This window comes from Didymosphaeria variabile, assembly GCF_027946475.1.
Source record: "Didymosphaeria variabile strain IMI 356815 chromosome Unknown scaffold_8, whole genome shotgun sequence".
In the NCBI taxonomy this organism is placed as follows: domain Eukaryota; kingdom Fungi; phylum Ascomycota; class Dothideomycetes; order Pleosporales; family Didymosphaeriaceae; genus Didymosphaeria; species Didymosphaeria variabile.
In genome coordinates this window covers 186109-204453 of record NW_026611627.1, presented here as the reverse complement: position 1 = coordinate 204453, position 18345 = coordinate 186109, and the positions used below count along the sequence as shown (strand labels likewise).

The 18345-nt window shown below is 53.4% G+C and overlaps 6 protein-coding genes across 6 annotated transcripts; 4 read left to right on the top strand and 2 right to left on the bottom strand.

The window, feature by feature from the left end:
• Positions 1-1505: 1505 nt before the first annotated feature.
• On the top strand, positions 1506-2870 carry PTH2 (Gluconate transport-inducing protein; the record flags this gene model as incomplete). Its single annotated transcript, XM_056219037.1, has 1 exon — positions 1506-2870. The coding sequence occupies one exon, from the start codon at positions 1506-1508 to the stop codon at positions 2868-2870; it is 1365 nt and encodes a 454-aa protein (XP_056066164.1).
• Positions 2871-3939: 1069 nt separating this feature from the next.
• On the top strand, positions 3940-5706 carry DAL5 (Allantoate permease; the record flags this gene model as incomplete). The annotated part of the gene is made up of 4 exons (XM_056219036.1): positions 3940-4390; positions 4438-5104; positions 5159-5403; positions 5474-5706. 4 exons carry the CDS (start codon positions 3940-3942, stop codon positions 5704-5706), a joined length of 1596 nt encoding a protein of 531 aa, XP_056066163.1.
• A 266-nt stretch (positions 5707-5972) lies between these two features.
• N0V89_010291 (uncharacterized protein) lies at positions 5973-6638 on the top strand (the record flags this gene model as incomplete). Its single annotated transcript, XM_056219035.1, has 1 exon — positions 5973-6638. The coding sequence occupies one exon, from the start codon at positions 5973-5975 to the stop codon at positions 6636-6638; it is 666 nt and encodes a 221-aa protein (XP_056066162.1).
• A 142-nt stretch (positions 6639-6780) lies between these two features.
• Positions 6781-7404, bottom strand: N0V89_010290 (uncharacterized protein; the record flags this gene model as incomplete). The annotated part of the gene is given in 2 exon segments (XM_056219034.1): positions 6781-7385; positions 7401-7404. The coding sequence occupies 2 exon segments, from the start codon at positions 7402-7404 to the stop codon at positions 6781-6783; spliced, it is 609 nt and encodes a 202-aa protein (XP_056066161.1).
• A 1605-nt stretch (positions 7405-9009) lies between these two features.
• Positions 9010-9808, bottom strand: N0V89_010289 (uncharacterized protein; the record flags this gene model as incomplete). Its single annotated transcript, XM_056219033.1, has 3 exons — positions 9010-9443; positions 9530-9742; positions 9796-9808. The coding sequence occupies 3 exons, from the start codon at positions 9806-9808 to the stop codon at positions 9010-9012; spliced, it is 660 nt and encodes a 219-aa protein (XP_056066160.1).
• Positions 9809-10721: 913 nt separating this feature from the next.
• N0V89_010288 (uncharacterized protein) lies at positions 10722-12329 on the top strand (the record flags this gene model as incomplete). Its single annotated transcript, XM_056219032.1, has 1 exon — positions 10722-12329. One exon carries the CDS (start codon positions 10722-10724, stop codon positions 12327-12329), a length of 1608 nt encoding a protein of 535 aa, XP_056066159.1.
• Between the last annotated feature and the right edge of the window lie 6016 nt (positions 12330-18345).

Sequence of the window (18345 nt, the reverse complement as noted above, 5' to 3'; positions counted from 1 at the left end):
AAACTGCAAAGTGCACCAAGCCCAGCGCCGAGGCGCTAGCAGACGTGGGAATGCGAGGGTGATTACGTTGGGTGTGGAGTCGGGCGGACGCCTTTCTCTAACAAGCGCAGCAGTGCTGCGAGGTCGCTCAAGGCCCACGTATGCAGCCAGCAATGGATGGCTCTGTACGCCTCTCGTGCGAGCCGGCGTGGGTAACGCAGGAGCAGGCAGCCGGGCGTCAGCACGCTCATGTGCGGATGGGCTCGCTTGTGCTGAGCGCAGCAAGCTGTCGTCTTTGTCAGTCTTCTAAGCGCGCCGGGACGAGGCACAGTCCTTGGTGGGCACGCAGAGGAAGGTCGACGAGACAGCGCGGCGTGGAGCTGGCTTGGGAGTTGCTTGGGGCCAAGCTGTGCCGCGAGGTGCCATGCGGATAGTGAGGCAGCGACAGCTCGCCGGGGGCGTTTCGCCGTGAGTGAATAATGAGTGGAGCTGGGCTTGTGTGCGCCAATGCTGGGGTGTTGCGCAAATGGAGATCTGAGGACACGGTTGGCAGGCTGCGATGTCATCCGCGGGAGTGCCAGGGCTGGGCAACATTGTCAGGCCGGGAGCGGACTACTGTAGCCAAGGGGCGAAGGCTTGTCGTGGTTAAAGATTGGGATTAGCATGGTTGGCGTCGTTGGAGCGGACGGACCATGGCATCGTGCAGGCTGGGCACGCAGCTGGGCGCTCGGGTTGGCACGCTGCTGGGTAGGCGGACGGGAGGCAGACAAAGAGACGGCCAGCAGCTACGCCGCCCCCTGGGACGCGCTGCGTACTCTCACAGACGGCTGCTGGCTACATACGCGGCGTGGGCTGCAAGCAGGATGGTCTCCAGGACCCATGGATCGCGGCGGCGTTTAAAATAAAGCTTGTTTGCTTGGCGGGCCTTATCTCGCTATCGGCGCCACACCAGCGGCCTGGGCGGGCGATCAAAGTCCAGGGCGTGTGCCGAGAGCCAAAAGCATTCCTGGTCCTGGCAAGACTACTTGTACACGGCGTCGCACGCAATAGTCGGCCTTCTACTCTTTCTGCCTGACCGTCCGTCCTGCCAATCCCCGCATACCCAGAAACCTTCCTCCCCAGCTACCCTCCAGTTGTTTCACACGCCGTCAAGGTTCACGCCAACATATCCTCGAGCCCACGTACACCTCTCCGCCGGACTTGTACACGCGCCCTGCTGTCGTCTTTTCGCCTGTCTACATCCTCCCAGCACCTCTACCTATAGGTGAGTTTCCACTTTCGGTCCCCGGCTCACCACATCAAGTGGGTCGCTTCGACACATCATCTCCCAATAGAGAGTGGTCGCCGCAGCTTCCAATCCTCCACGCCAGCAATCTCTTGCACCCATCGCTCGCTCCTTCGAACATACTTTGCTAACCTTATTGCCACAGGTGGACATGAAATCATAGTCTCGCTGCGATTCCTATTCAGTGCTCTCAGAGCTCACCTATACCCAGTCGGTCGCGTCCCACCTAGGACCGCTCACAATGGAAACATATCACGGCCACGTTCGCACGCCCAATGATGCGATTCTGCTCTTCGAGGCCTGTCGCATAGGCCTGCTCCCTCGCGTGCAGCGACGCCTATCCGAGAAGGAACGCCAGCAGATCAAGTCGGGCTCGGTATTTGTCTGGGACGAGAGGGAAGCGGGCATGCGGCGCTGGACCGATGGCAAGTCCTGGAGCGCAAGTCGGGTGTCGGGCAGTTTCTTGACCTACCGGGAGATGGAGGGCAAAAGAGGAGGCAGCAACCTGAACCAGCCGGCACCGAAGCGCGCAAGTGGAAAGTCCCCAGACGGATCAGCAACTGGCGACTCTGAAGGCGAGGGCCCGGACGGCTACCGGTACAAGCCGGACGGTCTTATGAAGCAGTCGTTCAGCATCACCACCTCGAGCGGACAGCACTTGCATCTCATCAGCTACTACTCGCGATCAAATTCGATGCCTCTGACCCAACCGTCAACCGACAGCTCATTACGGCACATCCGACCTCCTAAAAACATGTATCCCGAATCCACAGTCAACGAGACCCAGCCTGTCGCAGCCGTGACACGCGGCCCCTTGCCCGGCTCGCCGTATGCCCAGTCGCCGCACCAGATGCCAACATCACCCTATTCGCGACCAGGTCCTCCGCAACAGCCCGTATACGTGCCTGTCTACCACCCGCCCACGCCCCCCAGCGGTACGCCGCCATACCAGCACGCTTACTACGGTCAGCCCCATTACCCGTACTTCCAGTACGCCCCGGTCATCTATGCTCCCCCGGGATATCCTCCGCAACAAGGCCATGTCTTTGACCGACCGCCGCCTCAAATTGCTCACCCTGGCATTCACCACGTTCCACCAGGCCATGTTGCAATGGCGCCCCACCCGGGTCATCCTCCGCAGTATATCCAGCAACCCCCTCCTCCGCATGCTCTTCAGAGACCCGAGCTTGTCCAGCGGCATTCTCAGCCTAATGGCCATATTCCGCCTGCTCCTCCCGCTGCGCCCAGGCCAGAGCAAGGACCTCAACTACCGGCCATCAACAGCACCACTCCCACTTCGGCTCACAAGCCTCCAACGCCCCAGCCCTCTGAATCTCAGTCTCAGGGGTCATTGATGCCACCGGAGTCGAACGGTGCCGCGAACGAGCCTTCCCCGGCACGAACAATCCCCAAGATTGGGTCAATTCTCAACAACCATGAGCAAAATGGAGAGAAGCAAAGCAACAGCCGTTCAGGCAGCCGAAGCCCTAGCGGATCTCAGCCCGCAATCAGGGAACTGCCCCCGGACAGGCTGGCAAGCATGAGCACTGCGACGGATTCGCGCGCGCTTGACAAGCTCAACAGGAACATGTTCGTTCGGACTTAGTTTCTTCACACCCTGTTGCACCCTTTCCTTTCTCTGTGAAATATTTTACGGATCATGATCGTGTTTTCTGTACGTACGAAAAGTTCGGCGCGGACTTCTGATGGCATTGTCACGAGCATCTCGGCGGCGTTTCTCAACATGCATTTCTGGGCTGGGACAGCCCGCAGGGCTTCGGAGTTTATGGTGCCTACTTCGTAAAGGGCAGCTTTTGTGTCACCGAGGTCCTTTACGTGTGCATGCGAATGAATGCCGCATTCGACATGAGTAGCATAGCAATGGCATAATTCATAAGCAGTACATTCACGTTCACGAAGCGTTCGCTGCACTTAAGCTTAAATTTAATGTGTGCGCTAACCCGGTCAGCCCGCGCGCATAATCGAACATCGGGCAGGCACGAATGAACATATCTGAGCGACGACCTGTCCTATCGCTCGACTGCTGTAACGACACTTGTGAGCATCGTCACGTAACGAACGAAGTTAACTCTTTTGAAATCAGTCAGCGCATTCTTTATGCATCCCGGCATCTATTAATGCATCCGGTCCGCTACTCAACTGTGCATTTTCCATGACGCCTTCCTCTTCCAGTATAGCCGCCTCCATACGATCGTCGCCTCCGCTCTGCAACCCCATCCACTGATTAGCCGTCGCATTACGCCAATTGTTACACTCCCGGTCCATGTCCGCGGAATTGTTATCATCGCATCGCGCAGGCGGACTCATGATACCTTTATCGAGATGCGGAGCAAGGAACATAGGCTTATCGCTGCAAGATACTCGAGATGCAAAGCGACGAATCACAGCCGAGAACAAGAGGTGGGGAGACATAGACAAGAGTGTTTTGGGAGACCCTGTGCGACGTTATCTACCTCCTAGTACCTACTATGACAGTACTGGCGTCGAGCAAGCGCCACCATCACCCGCTTAAAAGGCTCTAGGATGAGGGGTGATGTGCACCTCGGGTTGATGTCATCTGTAATCCTCCAGCTGCGGCCTCTCTTGCATACCATCTGTACTTCCTACCTCTCACGCACCCTGTCACACTTGTCGCAGGTACTTTTCCAGTAGCCATGGCTTCGGGCAAAGAGATTACGAGTCCGCCCTATGAGGAGAAGGAGTCGGCGGTCGATGCTCCGCCGCCCGAGATGATACAGCACATTGATGATAAGATCCTGAAGCATTCGCATGATGCGGATGCGGCGATGAAAGCGTTTGAAGGGTACGAAGGGCAGACGTTGGAGCTGAGCGAGGAGACGAACAGGAGGTTGTTGAGGAAGATTGATAGACACTTGATGCCCATCTTGTGTATTGTGTACGGCTTGAATTATCTGGATAAGACGACCTTGAGCTATGCCTCGATTATGGGCCTTAAGCTACCGCCTTCGGACGACAAGCTCAAGAGTGGGATTGGCATTTCGGGGCCGGAGTACTCGTGGCTGGGGAGCTTGTTCTACTTCGGGTACCTGGCGTGGGAGTACCCAACGAGTCGTCTGCTGCAACGGCTACCGTTGGGCAAGTACTGTAGGTATGATGCGGCATGACTGGGTTTCATACACTGACTCCATCAGCGGCGTTCAACATCATCATGTGGGGCATCGTACTGTCTTGCTTCGCCGCGGTAGAGAACTATTCTGGGGCAATTGCAATCCGGTTCTTCCTGGGCGTATTCGAAGCTGCTGTCACGCCAGGGTTTGCCCTTTTTACGTCTCAATGGTATACGAAGAAAGAGCAGGGTTTCAGGACAGGTATCTGGTTCAGCTTCAACGGCTTTGCACAGATCTTCGGCGGTGTCGTCGCCTACGGTATCGCGGTCGGCGCTCGCAAGCACGGTACTCTGATCGAGCCCTGGAAGCTCATCTTCCTTGTGACCGGCCTACTCACGTCCGCGGTCGGCGTGCTTTTCCTTTGGATTGTTCCGGACAACCAGCTCAACTGCCGCTGGCTCAGCAAAGAAGATCAAATCCTTGCCATCGAGCGCATCAGAGTGAATGGCCAGGGTGTGGGAAACAAACACTTTAAACTGTACCAGCTGAAGGAGGCTTTTCTGGACCCGCTAGCTTGGGCATTCTTCTTCTACGCGCTCGTAGCGGATATCCCCAATGGTGGACTGTCGAATTTCTTCTCTCAACTCATCGTGGGCTTCGGATATACGCCTGAGGAGTCTTTACTCTACGGTACTCCTGGAGGCGTCGTCGAGATCGTTGCGCTAATTGGGTGTGGATGGCTCGGTGACAAGTATGTTCTGCCCTCCTCCCAGTTCAATGTTCTAGCAAAGCTGACAGATGCTAGGTTGGGCTACCGTGTCCTCGTCTCCATGAGCGGAATGTGTCTCGCGCTCCTGGGCATGATACTCATCGTCGCGCTCCCGCTATCCAACAACAAAGGCCGCCTCGCAGGGTACTACCTCACGCAAGCCAGTCCAACACCCTTCGTCGCCATCCTCAGCCTCATATCCAGCAATATCGCAGGCTACACCAAAAAGACCACCGTCGCCGCTATGTTTCTCATAGGGTACTGTACGGGTAACATCATCGGTAAGACGCCCTTTTCACCCTCATGAATCCACTTTACACAAAGAACACATCAGACTGATGGGGACTTTAGGACCACAAACGTTCCGCCCACAAGACGCACCGCGCTACATCCCCGCAGAAATCACGATTATTGTGTGCTACGCAATATGTCTGGTCATTATGGCGTTTATCCACGTCTACTGCGTCTGGCAGAATAAGAAGAAAGAGAAGATCCGCAATGCAGAGGGATATATCAGGTTGGAGAACCAGGAGTGGTTGGATTTGACGGATAGGGAGAACCCTGAGTTTGTGTATACCCTATAGTAAGGTTCTGATGGAAGGGACGGAAGGAGGCTAGAGTTGGGATGATAGAGTAGTGGTTCAGAGTTATTCTGATCCCCAAATCTACAAGACGATTCAGAGGTATTTTATATCTTTTGTAATGGCAACGACTATGCATACGGCCTACACTAGTGTACTGAGAGTACGCTAACTCGATACGGATGCTAGCGCAGGTTACTCGTAGGCTCCACTTTCCTCCACCATGTGCCTCCACCCTTCTCCTCGACACCTTCGTACAACTTCCAACCATGCTTGAGATCGCCTGTTTCAATGTTCCGTCCGCAATCGCAGCGGCAGAGGCAGGCGGAGACCGGATCGAGCTCTGTGCCGACTATGCTGTTGGCGGTGTCACTCCTTCCCATGATGCCCTGGCCGAGCTTCGCAAGGCGACAACGAAACCCATCAATGTCATGATTCGGCCAAGACCCGGAGACTTCGTCTATACAACTTTACAGTTCTACCAGATGCAGCTTGACATCCTGAACTTCAAGCCGACAGCGAGTGGGTTCGTCTTCGGCATACTGGATGCAGAAAACCGCGTTGACGAAGCGCGCAACCGTGAGCTCGTGAAAATGACAGGAGGACTTCCTTGCACATTCCATCGCGCGTTTGATTCGGTGCCGGATCAAGGGGAAGCGGTCGAGAGCTTGATCCGTTGCGGCTTTACCTCAGTCCTCACTAGTGGAGGCGAGGCCGACGCTGTTTCTGGAGCTGCTCATGTCGCTCGACTGCAGAAAGACTTTGGTGATCGGATCACGTTCATACTTGGTGGAGGCGTTCGATCGACCAACGTTGCAGCGCTGCGTCAGCAAACGAAGGCCCCGTGGTATCACTCTGCAGCTATCACACAGCCCGGCGAAATGGTCGATAAGGACGAGGTCTCAAGACTCAGAAGTGTACTCGAAAGCGAATGAAGCTATTTTTGACGTGTGGTATGACTTTTCATATCGTCTATATACATCGCGTTGGACATGTACATGCCAGAATTAACATTATGATCATATACGGGTATCATCCTCGTGGTATTTCCATCAAAGGTCTTCGGGATGCATCTCTTCATACAGCGTACAATATTGCTGCAAATGCCATCATCACAAGCGACGGGTTGCCCTGAACTGCAACACCCGGAGTTGACGTCGAAGAAGCGGCTTCGCCACTTGAGGAAGTAGCAGATCCTGCCGATTGGGACGCAGCATTTCCCGATGTAGCTGACGTCTGGCCTGATGACTGTACCGACGCGGTCGCGGTCGTCTGTGCCGATGTCTGCGCTGGTGCTGTGGCACTTCCTACAATCGCCGTAGCCGGAATGGCACTTCCAACACCAGACCCAGTCCACTGAGGCGGGATCGACAAGGTGGCTGTGTTAGGCTTCGCGGAAGGGTCCTCCGAGTAGATGTTCCCTTCGCTGCCATCCTTCGAGTACTGGCCAGTGAGCAGGTTCGCCTCGGCGCCGCCCTGCGTGTATTCGCCAGTCGTCAACGAACCGTACGAGCGATCGGGAAATGCAAAGTTCGTCGTAAACTTGTCGTAGCACATGGGGATGTTTAGATTCTGTACGTTTACACAATCGAGCGTCTCCGCGCAGCAAAAACCATCGTCGCGAGCTTCGACTGTGTCCGAGCGGGTGTCGAAATGGATGTCTTTGACTGAGGCGAGGACGTCTGTGTAAAGGGAACTCATATCAGATCCGAAACTAGGAGGATTGGATCCAGTTGCCCCTTTGGGATTGCATGGATTGCAAGAGTCACGTGCTACTTTCTCGAAAGGAGTTGCGAGCGCGCCGGCAATGAAAGCCAAGGATATGATTCGAAGCGACATCTTGGTAATTTGTGGAAGAAACCGGTAGTTCCCAGGCTATGGAGGGGTCCGCACTTCTGGAAAGTCGCGACTGCGAAAAGCGTGGTGTATGCGATACGTGGAGGGTTCAAACGAATGGACGCGCAAAAGGAATGCGACGGGAAAAGACAGGTGAAGAGAGACCAGATGAAGGAGAGGCGACACACGGCAGGGAAAGGCTTGGAGTTTATCTATCTCAGTCCATGGGGGATGCACGGACTCGACCAGCGCCATGCGGCGTACTTTTTAGGAGGGTTATGCCGTCCTACGCGCCACTCCGACTGGTTCTCTTAGACATGCATGGCGGCAGATCACCAGAAGCCATGGTCTCCCAAGACGCCCGTCAGTTGGCGCCTTATCGCTTCGAGAGTGCACCGATCGTGATTGGCTTTCTTCTCTTCAATGTGACAGGGTTGCCGTCTGCTCGAAACGACACACCATGCGCTTCTCGTTTGCATCCCAGGCTCAACATCTCGAAGCTCGCGATAGCGACTCGCCTAAATCGGCACTGCTCTGATCAGGCGTTCTCGTCAAAGCCACGTTCGCACTTCGTACGACTAGACGAAGAAAAGTCTTGCATAGGCGAAGTTAAGAGCACACCGAGTTACTAACACTATCGATGCCTCGCGTGAGCACTACAATACTCACTTGCACACCCCACCACTCCTAGACTTGCCCAAAATAACCTAGAAATCGGCGCGCAAAGCACCATGTGAAATTGAGTCGCCTGGCGCCGTGGCACTAGGTGTAATTGAGCAGCATGTATGCACCTACCAGCACGCGGGGACGAGCCGTTGATGGGGACGCCTCCGCACCGTTTCACGTCCGTTAAGAAGCTACCAGGGTAGCGCACGCCACTCACGTGCCATCGCGCTTCTAGCGACTTGTCAGAAATCTTCTTCGGTTGATCGGCACAGCAGTTTTTGGCTCGAGCCGTACCTTATTTTCGCAACTGCGCCGTCTGCTGCACGTCTGTCATTTCAATATTTGGGTATGAGAGTGGATAGCGTGAGGAGACTACGCAGGCGACCATCGCCGATCAGATCCGATCGCGCATACTGGTTGCGAGAGCGCGAATGTAGATGTTATGCTGCATAACCTACAGGTCGGCGGTCTGGCGCTGTCGGTCGCGCAACACAACAGAAATTCAAGACCTGGAAGCAACGTCATGTTCAAGATTGGGCTGCAATTTCCGTTCTTGGTAAAAGCCACAATGGAAATAACTTCTTCGGCGCTTCTTGATTCTATATTGGGCGTCCGGAGCTAGAAAGTCAACCTTCGTGGACCGCCAATCTACTGATTACTGCGGGCCGCTCCACATCAGGAATATACATCCAGTAATTCCAAAATGTGCGCACGACCCAAGGAATAGTTCCCATAGATCACCTAACCATGCCTATCTTGGAGTCTTCCAAGAACTCACTGAATATAGCTTCTCGGCATCAGCGACTACCTACTCGGCTTATTCACCAAAGCCTTCCGCTCAAGGTCTTTCAGCTCAATATCATCAAGCACATCACCAACCCTCTGCCCTTTCCTCCCCTCGACTTTACTCCGGCTCTTCCGCGATTCGCCCTCATCCCAAACCCACTGTTCCGCATAGCTAATCGGCCACAGCGCAAACGCCCCCAGGAAGCAAAAGAACGTCGCCCAGAACTGCCACAGCCACACAAACATCCAGCTCGGCGGTAGGACGAACTTAACAAACTCGTCTGTCTGGTACAGATCATTCTGGCTCTGAATGTAGTATTTCTCGTCGCCGCGATTGCGCCTGAGCGCGAGGACGGTGGTGAGGTTCACTCGCGCGCGGTGGAAGGGGATGACCCAGATGCCGAAGACTTGGGTGATGTTTACGTAGAGGAGGAGGTTGGGTTCGTCGTATGCTATCGTGGTCCCGTCAGCGTTTTCTGGGAAGATTCATCTTGCGCAATCTTCGTGCAAGGGAGCAGTGTCTGGTAATACGACTTACCCACTGAATTGATCGTCAACTCGATCTTGGGACTCAGTATCTTGTACCATCGGTATATCGCCCTGATTAGGAAGCGCGAGTTGTCGAAGCTGCCGGTCCGGCAGAAGGGGTGTGTGAATGAGGCATCTTGCGTGAAGTATGTCTCGATTGTTTCGCGCTGTATCGATGGAGGAGATTGTGTGAGGAGGTGGATTACGCCGGGGATTTCCTTAGCTGGGGAACGTCAGTAGTGGTCGCGAACGTCATGCGCATCCAGAGTCGCGTACCTGGGTTTTCCATTTTCGCTACCTATATCTCGAGGATGATTAGGTGATTGCGCGTCCTATGGGAGGGTGACGGTGCTAAAGGCGTTGTGAGATGTGGATGGGGAGGATGGAGCTCGACTTTCACATGCTGCCGTTGACGTCATGCGTCGCACCACCGTGCTTGAACGACAGGTTCCCCATAATGGGCGCGCATTGACGTTGCAGATCTGGCGACGCGATGATCATCATCAAGTATGTTTCCAGCCCTACCTGAGTGCAACTGCGGTACACCAGTCAATGCGGGAAGCTTTTAAGCGACCGACGTCGAGTTGCCCCTCGGTCGTGCATGACTCGCGCACCTCTTTGCACGATGCGACTAATTGCTGCCCAGCTTCTCTTCATACAAGGACGGTAGGTATCACATTTCCACAACCTTTTTTCTGGCACTCACGTTCTCGATTTTTCTTCCTGTTCGTCTCTATCTTTTTATTTACAAGGATATGAACTCGTCTATCCCAGTCTGGCAGTCACTTGGATGACGCGTCACCGATACGCGATGCGATAAACCTTATCTTGACATCCAGCTTCAGCGTCAACACGATAGTTCTAAGCTCTGGACTATCCAACATCGTATCAACATGTCCTCTTGCTCTTGATGACAGTCCTTTTTTAATATGGCATTGCAAGCGGCTCTCACGAGCATTCTAGCGTTCAGCGCAGCCGGTCAAGCATCTCCCCCGTCTTTCCTCCCCTTCCTGAATTTCACATCTCCGTCACCCCACATAACCCATTCCCTGTCCGCCCTACTATCCGTCCACCCACAGACTCTCTTCCCCAACGGCCACACTATCGCATCCGTAACCATCCCCCGCCACACGCTGTTCTACCATGGGCGCCACGACAACGATCCAGTACCGAGCCCAGAATGGCTTGCCTTCGACATCTACATGGCGTACGCAATCATGGGAAACATGCCGGAGAGCAGGATGCTTACCTACAAGGTCATGAAAGATGTCAAAGCGGTCTATTTCGATGGCGCAAGCGCGAATTTAATGGGGGATGGGACGTGGAGTCAGATGGTGTTTTTGAAGAACGGAACTGATAGTAGGGAACCGGGTTGGGACCGGCCGCCTCCAGGAGATAGACCGCCAGGAAAGAAACCTCCAGGAGGAGGACATGGTGGGAAGGATGGTGAAGGTCCGCCGCGAAGACCACCGGGGGGTCGTCCGGGAGGCCATCCGCCAGATGGCTGGAATCCGCTTGCGAACGAATATTTCCGTGCCAGGGAGCTGTGCAAGTGGTTGGGTAACAGCGGCCTAGGAGGAAAAGGATGGGGTTACGAGGCCATTGTAAGGATGAACGCGGGATTCGAGCTTATCTGGTGCGACTTTGAGAGCCCGTCGTTGAAACTGGTATCGAACCTGGATGTGTCGGCGCCGTACGTGTCTGATAGTGTGATACCTCTTCGGACAGAGGTACAGCAACCGTGGCTCCAGCGGCCTTTGCAGCTCCATGCTCAAGCTCGATTAGGAATCGAAGACGAGGGTCCTCATGGGCCTGGGATGAGCGACCCGAGGGAGCCATTCCGGAATACGTCGAACTGGTTCTGGTTTTCGGCCGCCGCAAAGAGGTACACAGGCGATTTACGCATAAGGCTTGATCCGGGAGGTGTCTTCTCTTTCTATGAGCCGGGCTTGCAAAACCAGTCTCGTGTGAGAATAGCAGAGGACATAGAGCGCTTTGGTTTGGGCCCCGATGGAAGGTGGAAGTTAAAGTTGTTCCCAAGCCACCCATGGCGGGAACAGGAGCTCCTAGGATTGCAACGACGGCGAAGGCAGCATCGGCTGACTAGCGTGGACGAGCAGGATGCGCAATACATGCGCGAAGCCGTAGAGCAACGACTACGAAGCAGCCTTGAAGCCACACGAGATGGCTCAAAGATCGACTGGTCCTACGTCGCAAAAGAAATCGTCACACGCCACAGCAACGAGCTCAAAACCCTGCTCAGCTACCTAGCGAAAGACCTCTCAGACACAGACGAAGAGCAAGCCTCGCTCAAGGCCTGGCTAACCAACATCCGACAACTCACACACTGGTTTCTTCTCCCCTTCTTCGAATACCCCACTCCTCCCTACGACGATGACAAACTCGCCGACCTCTTCGGCACACACTCACCCCTCGCACAAACGACCCTCGAGCGTTGTGTCTCCCAATACGCCCTCGATGCAGACCCTACAACCGACGAAGACGCCATCTTCTCCCACGCCATAACCGAAACCCTCCACGCCCTCTGCAGCACAGTCATCAAGATCTCGCTGCACGTCGAATATCACTGGTTCATGTACTTCCAGCCTTCCTCCCCGTCTGACCCGCCCAAGCAACTCTTACCCCACATCATCAAGAGCCGAGCGCAACGGTGGAAGCAGGATCTGCGAGAGCTAATTGCGTGGCTCGGCTGGGTGGAGCAGGATGTGGGGTGTGAGGAGAAGTGTGGTGTGGGTGAGTACTGTTATGTGCCCATGTGGCCGGTGAATGGGTGGGAGAGAAGGGAATAGGGTGGGGAAATAGTAGGGATAGTAGGTTCTTGTGGGAGGGAGTTTGTGTGGGGATGGAGAGGTATCCGCCGGAGCAGTGGCAGGGGTGAGGTTGGTTTTCGCGAGTTTCGCGTACTGAATACAGAAAGGAGGTTGTAACAAGTGGTAGAGAGGTAAGAGAAGTACGCCAGACGACACGCAGGCCATGACGAAGACGACAATATATTGCAATATGGAGCTATTGATAAGGGAAGGATCCTTCACGGCATCTCGCGGCATCCGCGAGTTGCCTACTACTGTTCAGCCAGGTGCTTGCGATAGTGTTTGAGACGCGCATCCTTCCGCTTGAATGAATTTGAACGAACCTCGAGCATTACTTCTGAAGCTGCCGTTCGAGATCTTCTCCTCCGCTTGGATTGCCATCTTGATGCTGTCGAAAGCTTTGTAGTACTGTATTCGTCGCTGTGCAGAGAAGCAGACTCGAGGTAATGACCAGCGGCAAGATACCGACCAATACACTTTGTACATTGTTTCCTGCCAACAGTGCAGAGCCGATTCCAGCTATGACCCCGATTATGAGAAAATGCTCTTTGAATTTATCGCGAGAGCGAAGAGTGTAGTACGCTAGCGTTGCGATACCATGGACTAGGGTGGCGACTACGAAGGTTGGCGTAGACGGTTGATCCTGGAAAGAAAGCCAGCTGGATATCAAGACGTGCGTGTACGCCTGGTGCTGAACATTGTTGATGGTGTCGAAACTGTGCATGCAAAGACCGCATGCAAAACTCGTGAGAGCTGCCATGGAGCTTGAGGCAAGATGTCGCTTATCGATCAACTGTTGTGTCGGTTTCCCATGATATCCGATTGAATCCAGCGTGAGGGGATTGGAATCTTTCCCCAAGGCCCATTTCTGCATACATAGATCTGGATGTCCGCTCTGTCCGTCTAGGTTTTCCACATAATCGTACAGTTGATGCACTTCGGTAAACGGCGCTGCCCTCTCCGCTTGATCAGATTGGTCGATACAGAGAACGTCCGCCCATAACATGTTTCTCCCAGCTTCTCTGCCTCTTTCTCCGCACTCATCTGTGATGCTCCCAGGGTCGAGGTGGATCGCATAAGCGTGTCGCATCCTTTGGGATTGTTCCGCAGAACCAACGCTGTGATGCATCCTCATTCCCTCGAGGTTACAAGTGAGTGAGACAGTATGCGGACTGTTGGACAGTGGGTGCTTTGTACAAGCGCTTAGCGCACGTAGCATTCTATACGTTTGATTAGCACTGCCAAAACATTGATAATGTGGAGGATTGGTCCTACATCTGCCACTGTTGTGTAAGTTTAATGATGTGGTCCCGAAAACACCGAACCAACAAAAACCACTTCACTGTCGCGGAGCGATCCACTGATTCCTGGATAGCATCCAACGTGTACTGCGAACTCTGCGCCAATTTCAGAAGTTTTTCATCCATATCGGCCGTCAAAGGCAGCTGCTCTCCTTCGAGTCCATAATCTCGTTGCATAGTGTTCAAAAGCGTATGGGTATGTCGAAGAACTTCCGTGAATGCAAGTAAATCTTGCTGAAGACGCCCTACGACGTTTTTGAAGGCTGTAATGTCGCGAAACTGCTCACATACTTGCATCGCGAGCCGACTAACGGCGACGATGTCCGCGAGGGAGAAGCCAGACATGCCTCTATCGGAAGACTCTACGTCAAATACGTCTTGGGAGTAGTGGGATCGTGGTGCGAATTCGCGATTCTTCACTCTTACGGATGCGGATAGCCACGCGCGACAAAACCGCCGATGAAGACGACAGGCGTATGTGCTTGAGATTCGGGCAATGTAGAGATTTCGAGGTTGCGGAGTTTTCGATCGTGCTGCAATCCGAGTTCGCTGTTCGTGTGAAGTGGGCTGTTCAGCTGAAAGGGCAACAGCCGCAAGGCTGAACAAGACCAACCTATGGTAGTCGTCGACTGCGCCTCGCCACGTCACGCGTGCATGAGCTGGGAGAGGCGCAGGCATAGCCTCAATCTGTGACCGGAAGTTAGAGCATTTTGGAAATCCAGGTTGGAAGCATCTCTCTTGCACCAGCGCTGGCCACATCTTCCCATCCGCACCCCACTGAGCACAGCCCGCGCGCGACAGATTGCCCCATTCCCCCGCATACGCCCTCGACTCTTCGAAGCAACCGCTTTGGATGTTCTGATACTCTCATCCCACGAACCCTTGCTCAAATTTCTCGCTGCTGTGAAGCTTCCTTGCTACACTTACGTCTTCATTGTGCGGATTCCAAGTTCTAAATATTGTCAGGACTGATACGACCTTCTACCTATCACGCAAGCTCTCAGAATATCTGGATCAGCAACATGAAGAGTGCTGCCAATCAAACAGAGGAAAAGCAAGTCCTGCCACCAGATCAACAGAGCCCCACCACTCGTGGAAAGGTGCATCAATTGCCGTTCGAAGAAGAAAGGCCATTGACCTACAGTGGCTCCCAAATCGTAAACCTTTCGGTAATAAACCTTGATGGAATGAGCAGATTCTCGTTTCTGGCGCCCCTGATTATTCAGAATACCCCTAGCATGCGCTCCGACTTCCCTTTCATTGCGCTGCCCGAAGATAATCATTGGCAAGATATCCTGGCCTCTGTGATCTTCAATCCGCGGCCAGGTCCGTCGTCCCAGAATCCAAATGTTTCTGTGAAACACGACAATGTAGTTGGACGATGCATTGGCGAAGTTGACGACCTGATGGAAATTGAGATCGATGTGAACCATAGGCTTCGATATCAGCCACCCAGTCTTGACATTCCGAGCAAGCTTGACGCACTCGTTCCTTCCTTGGACGTCGACCGGCAAATTGACCTCCACGCCCTTCGTAAACGGAGATCAGACATCGAATGGCTATTGTATCAATGTCCGACGACGGCAAACTCTTCAAGAGCAAATGCCAACACCTTCATTCACACCAGTCGAACGTATACGCGATCGACCAAGGAAGCATCGGACACCTATTTCCCGAACAGACCCGAGGACGAATACCATTCACAAGGGTCAGAGATGGCCTTGGGCTATTCCAGTCGCAATTCATACCCTCGTTCGTATCAAGTACCTGGGAACAAGGTGGCAGTAGTGTATGCTGTCGCAATGCTCGCTAGTGGGCCTTGCGCCGCTGCGATACTCTTCGATGCGCATATACCAGGGAACAGGCGTATTATTGCCGGCGTGGTGTCGACCTCGGCGGGGGTCGCCCTTGTTCCCCTACAGACAGAGACTAACGCTGCCGCTTTATGCTGGATAGTTCGAGCTCTCTGGACAGTTGCCTTCGGAGCGTTCATTACCCTTAATTTCTACCGCTTGAGGCAACGAATGAGGAACGATGGGCCAATCTACCTATTTTGTTCCCTCCTTCTAGCTGCGCACTTCGTTTTCGGATTCGCCAAAGCCGCCGAAACAACCCAGGAAGCCACCAAAGGGCTCTTCATGTTTGGCCCTTTGGCAGCGACGGTATGCGCGGGATTGGTGTATATACCGTTTCATAACAGACCCGCCCAGGCCGTGCATGATCCCGAGCGCTCTGCGGCACCCCGAGCTAGTCACCCAAACCAAGGTTCTAGCCGTACCAACAGTCAAGATGCCGATGATATTGGGCGTGGGGGAGCTGTAGAGACATCCAACCAGCGTCATGATGAAGGCGGCGACATAGGTCTGGCGCAGCAGCGCCTTGTGCACGCCATCGTGGGCTATGCCGTGTAGTCTTCGGCTGGTGATGCCGTCGTATGTATGGGTTTGATGGTGTCTGAGCGGTTGGAAAGGTGGAGATGGGAGCTGTGCGCGGTGCGCGGTGCGAGTTACTTGACACGTGAATAGGAGGTTAGCCAGACGAAGGCACGACTCGATGCATTTATGGCGGCGCTTTGTATGCGTTATGTAACCATTATCGATAATGAAAAAAACATTCCGGTATTACCTAAATTGAACGGCTCGGGATCGGTGTGATCATCAGATATGCTTGAAGTCGAAAGTGGGTCTACGGAGGCTGTTGAACACACAGTCTAATGATTTGGGAAGCACGTGTTCCGTCTTCATTTGGTTACTTATATGGTACCAACCCCATAGCGCTGAACATGTGCATCAACATTCGAATATGGGGTTTCGATACAATTCCACCATTGGGGTCGGTGGAAACGAGTATGTCGAGTCCCAGCTACTGGAATCATCTCAAATCAACGACGAAAGCAATGAACTTCATAGTTCAAGGGCCGGGGAACACGGTGGTGGATAACCATTTGCGCGTATGCTCCGATCGTCCGAGCGAACGGCCCGAGCCTTGCACATCGCAGTCTGCTGCAGGTGCCCAGGTGGCTTACTCTGCACGTGACTGAAAAACAACCCGGCACCCGGAGGTACTGTGGGCACTAAACTGTAGAATTTGGCCTAAAACAGACAGATCTGAAAGCCGAAGTGTGATTATTGAGCAAACTCACTTCCCAACAAGATCGAACAGATACTACATAGCATATACGACTTCCAGCCAGTAACCAGGCGATTCCCCCAGACGACACAGCGACGTACAATGACGAAGACAATTTGCATCCCAACTACTAGTATACCACCTAGAAGGGATGTATCTTCCGACTTAGCTTTGATGGGAGAATTCCAAACCCTAATGCGCGACGCCATGTCCCGGTGGCGCGAAGCTGGGATGGCTGCCCTTCGTGCCAGGCAAAACCGTGACGAGGCGACCCTTTGCATCCGCATAGATCATGGACAGAACGCGACGTCTAACTCATTAGAAAGAGAATCAAACGATAACCTCCAAATTTTGAACGCAGAGTGGGTGGAGATGTTCCACTTTGAGGCAGCTCGCCTTTTCGACACAGCATTCAAGGTCATGCTCATCGTCCTTCTTTCCATTACTAGGGTTGCACGGAAACCGCCAGGATATATTCGCCACCGTACAACAGATCAGACATGCGATGACGGTCGTCAGGAAGAGGCAAACCAGGATACTATGTGCACTTCTTCAGGGCCATTGTCCAACACTAAGCACGCACAATACTGTAGACGTAAGAAAAGGCTCTCCAAACGTATCAAAAAAAAGCCGGGGCGGGGAGGGGCGGGGGATCGTGAATTAGAGTCCTTCCATATCGACTTTTGTAGCTTTGAGTGGCAACCCATTCCTCAATTGTCTTGTTTCTACGAGCATTTTTCTTTCCTAAAGGATGTAGAGTTTTATTCTCAGCCCTGTTCCCGCAGTCCCAAACTATTCATGACTTATCTGAGAACTTTGTGAAGAAGATTCGCAGTGTCATGACGGCAAGGTAGAATTACTCCTGATATAGCATCCGAATTGGGCAGTGTATCCCCCATCAATATCCACCATGCTCCCTGTGAGAATGCAAATTAGATTTGAGCAGCTTTAGGGTAGAAGCCATCTACCTTTCATGTATGACGCGCGATCGCTTGCGATGAAAATGGCCAGATTGGCCATCTCTTCCGGTGTTCCCAAGCGCTGCATCGGCGTCGCCGCTATACCGGGATCCAACTAATCATGTATCATTATCATTAGCCTTTCAAATGCTAGACTAACTAGTCACTTATGGCAGCCCACATCTCTGGCGCTACGAAGTTTGTTTTCACGAAACCAGGGCTAACAGCATTGATTCGAATCTTGTCCTTGGCATAGTCAAGAGCATCTGTCTTGACTATACCGTTCACAGCTGACATCCTGAGTTAGTTTTGTAGGCCAAGGGTTTAGCTAAGAACATTATGCGTACCGTGTTTGGAAATGGCATACGGTCCGAGAAGAGCTCTAGTACAATGGATGCAATACTTGATGAACTGGCGATGCTTATTATGACTGATATACCAAAATGGCTAAATGGATAGCGCGGTTGCCTAGTCAGGGCGTATTGGTGCCTTGCGCACGGCCCGCTCGGTAGGAAGGGGGCAGCTGATATAAATTCCGACGAGCATCGCATTTGGATGGATGAACGCGAAAATGCACTGTCCGCGATCGGATAAAAACCCTACAAC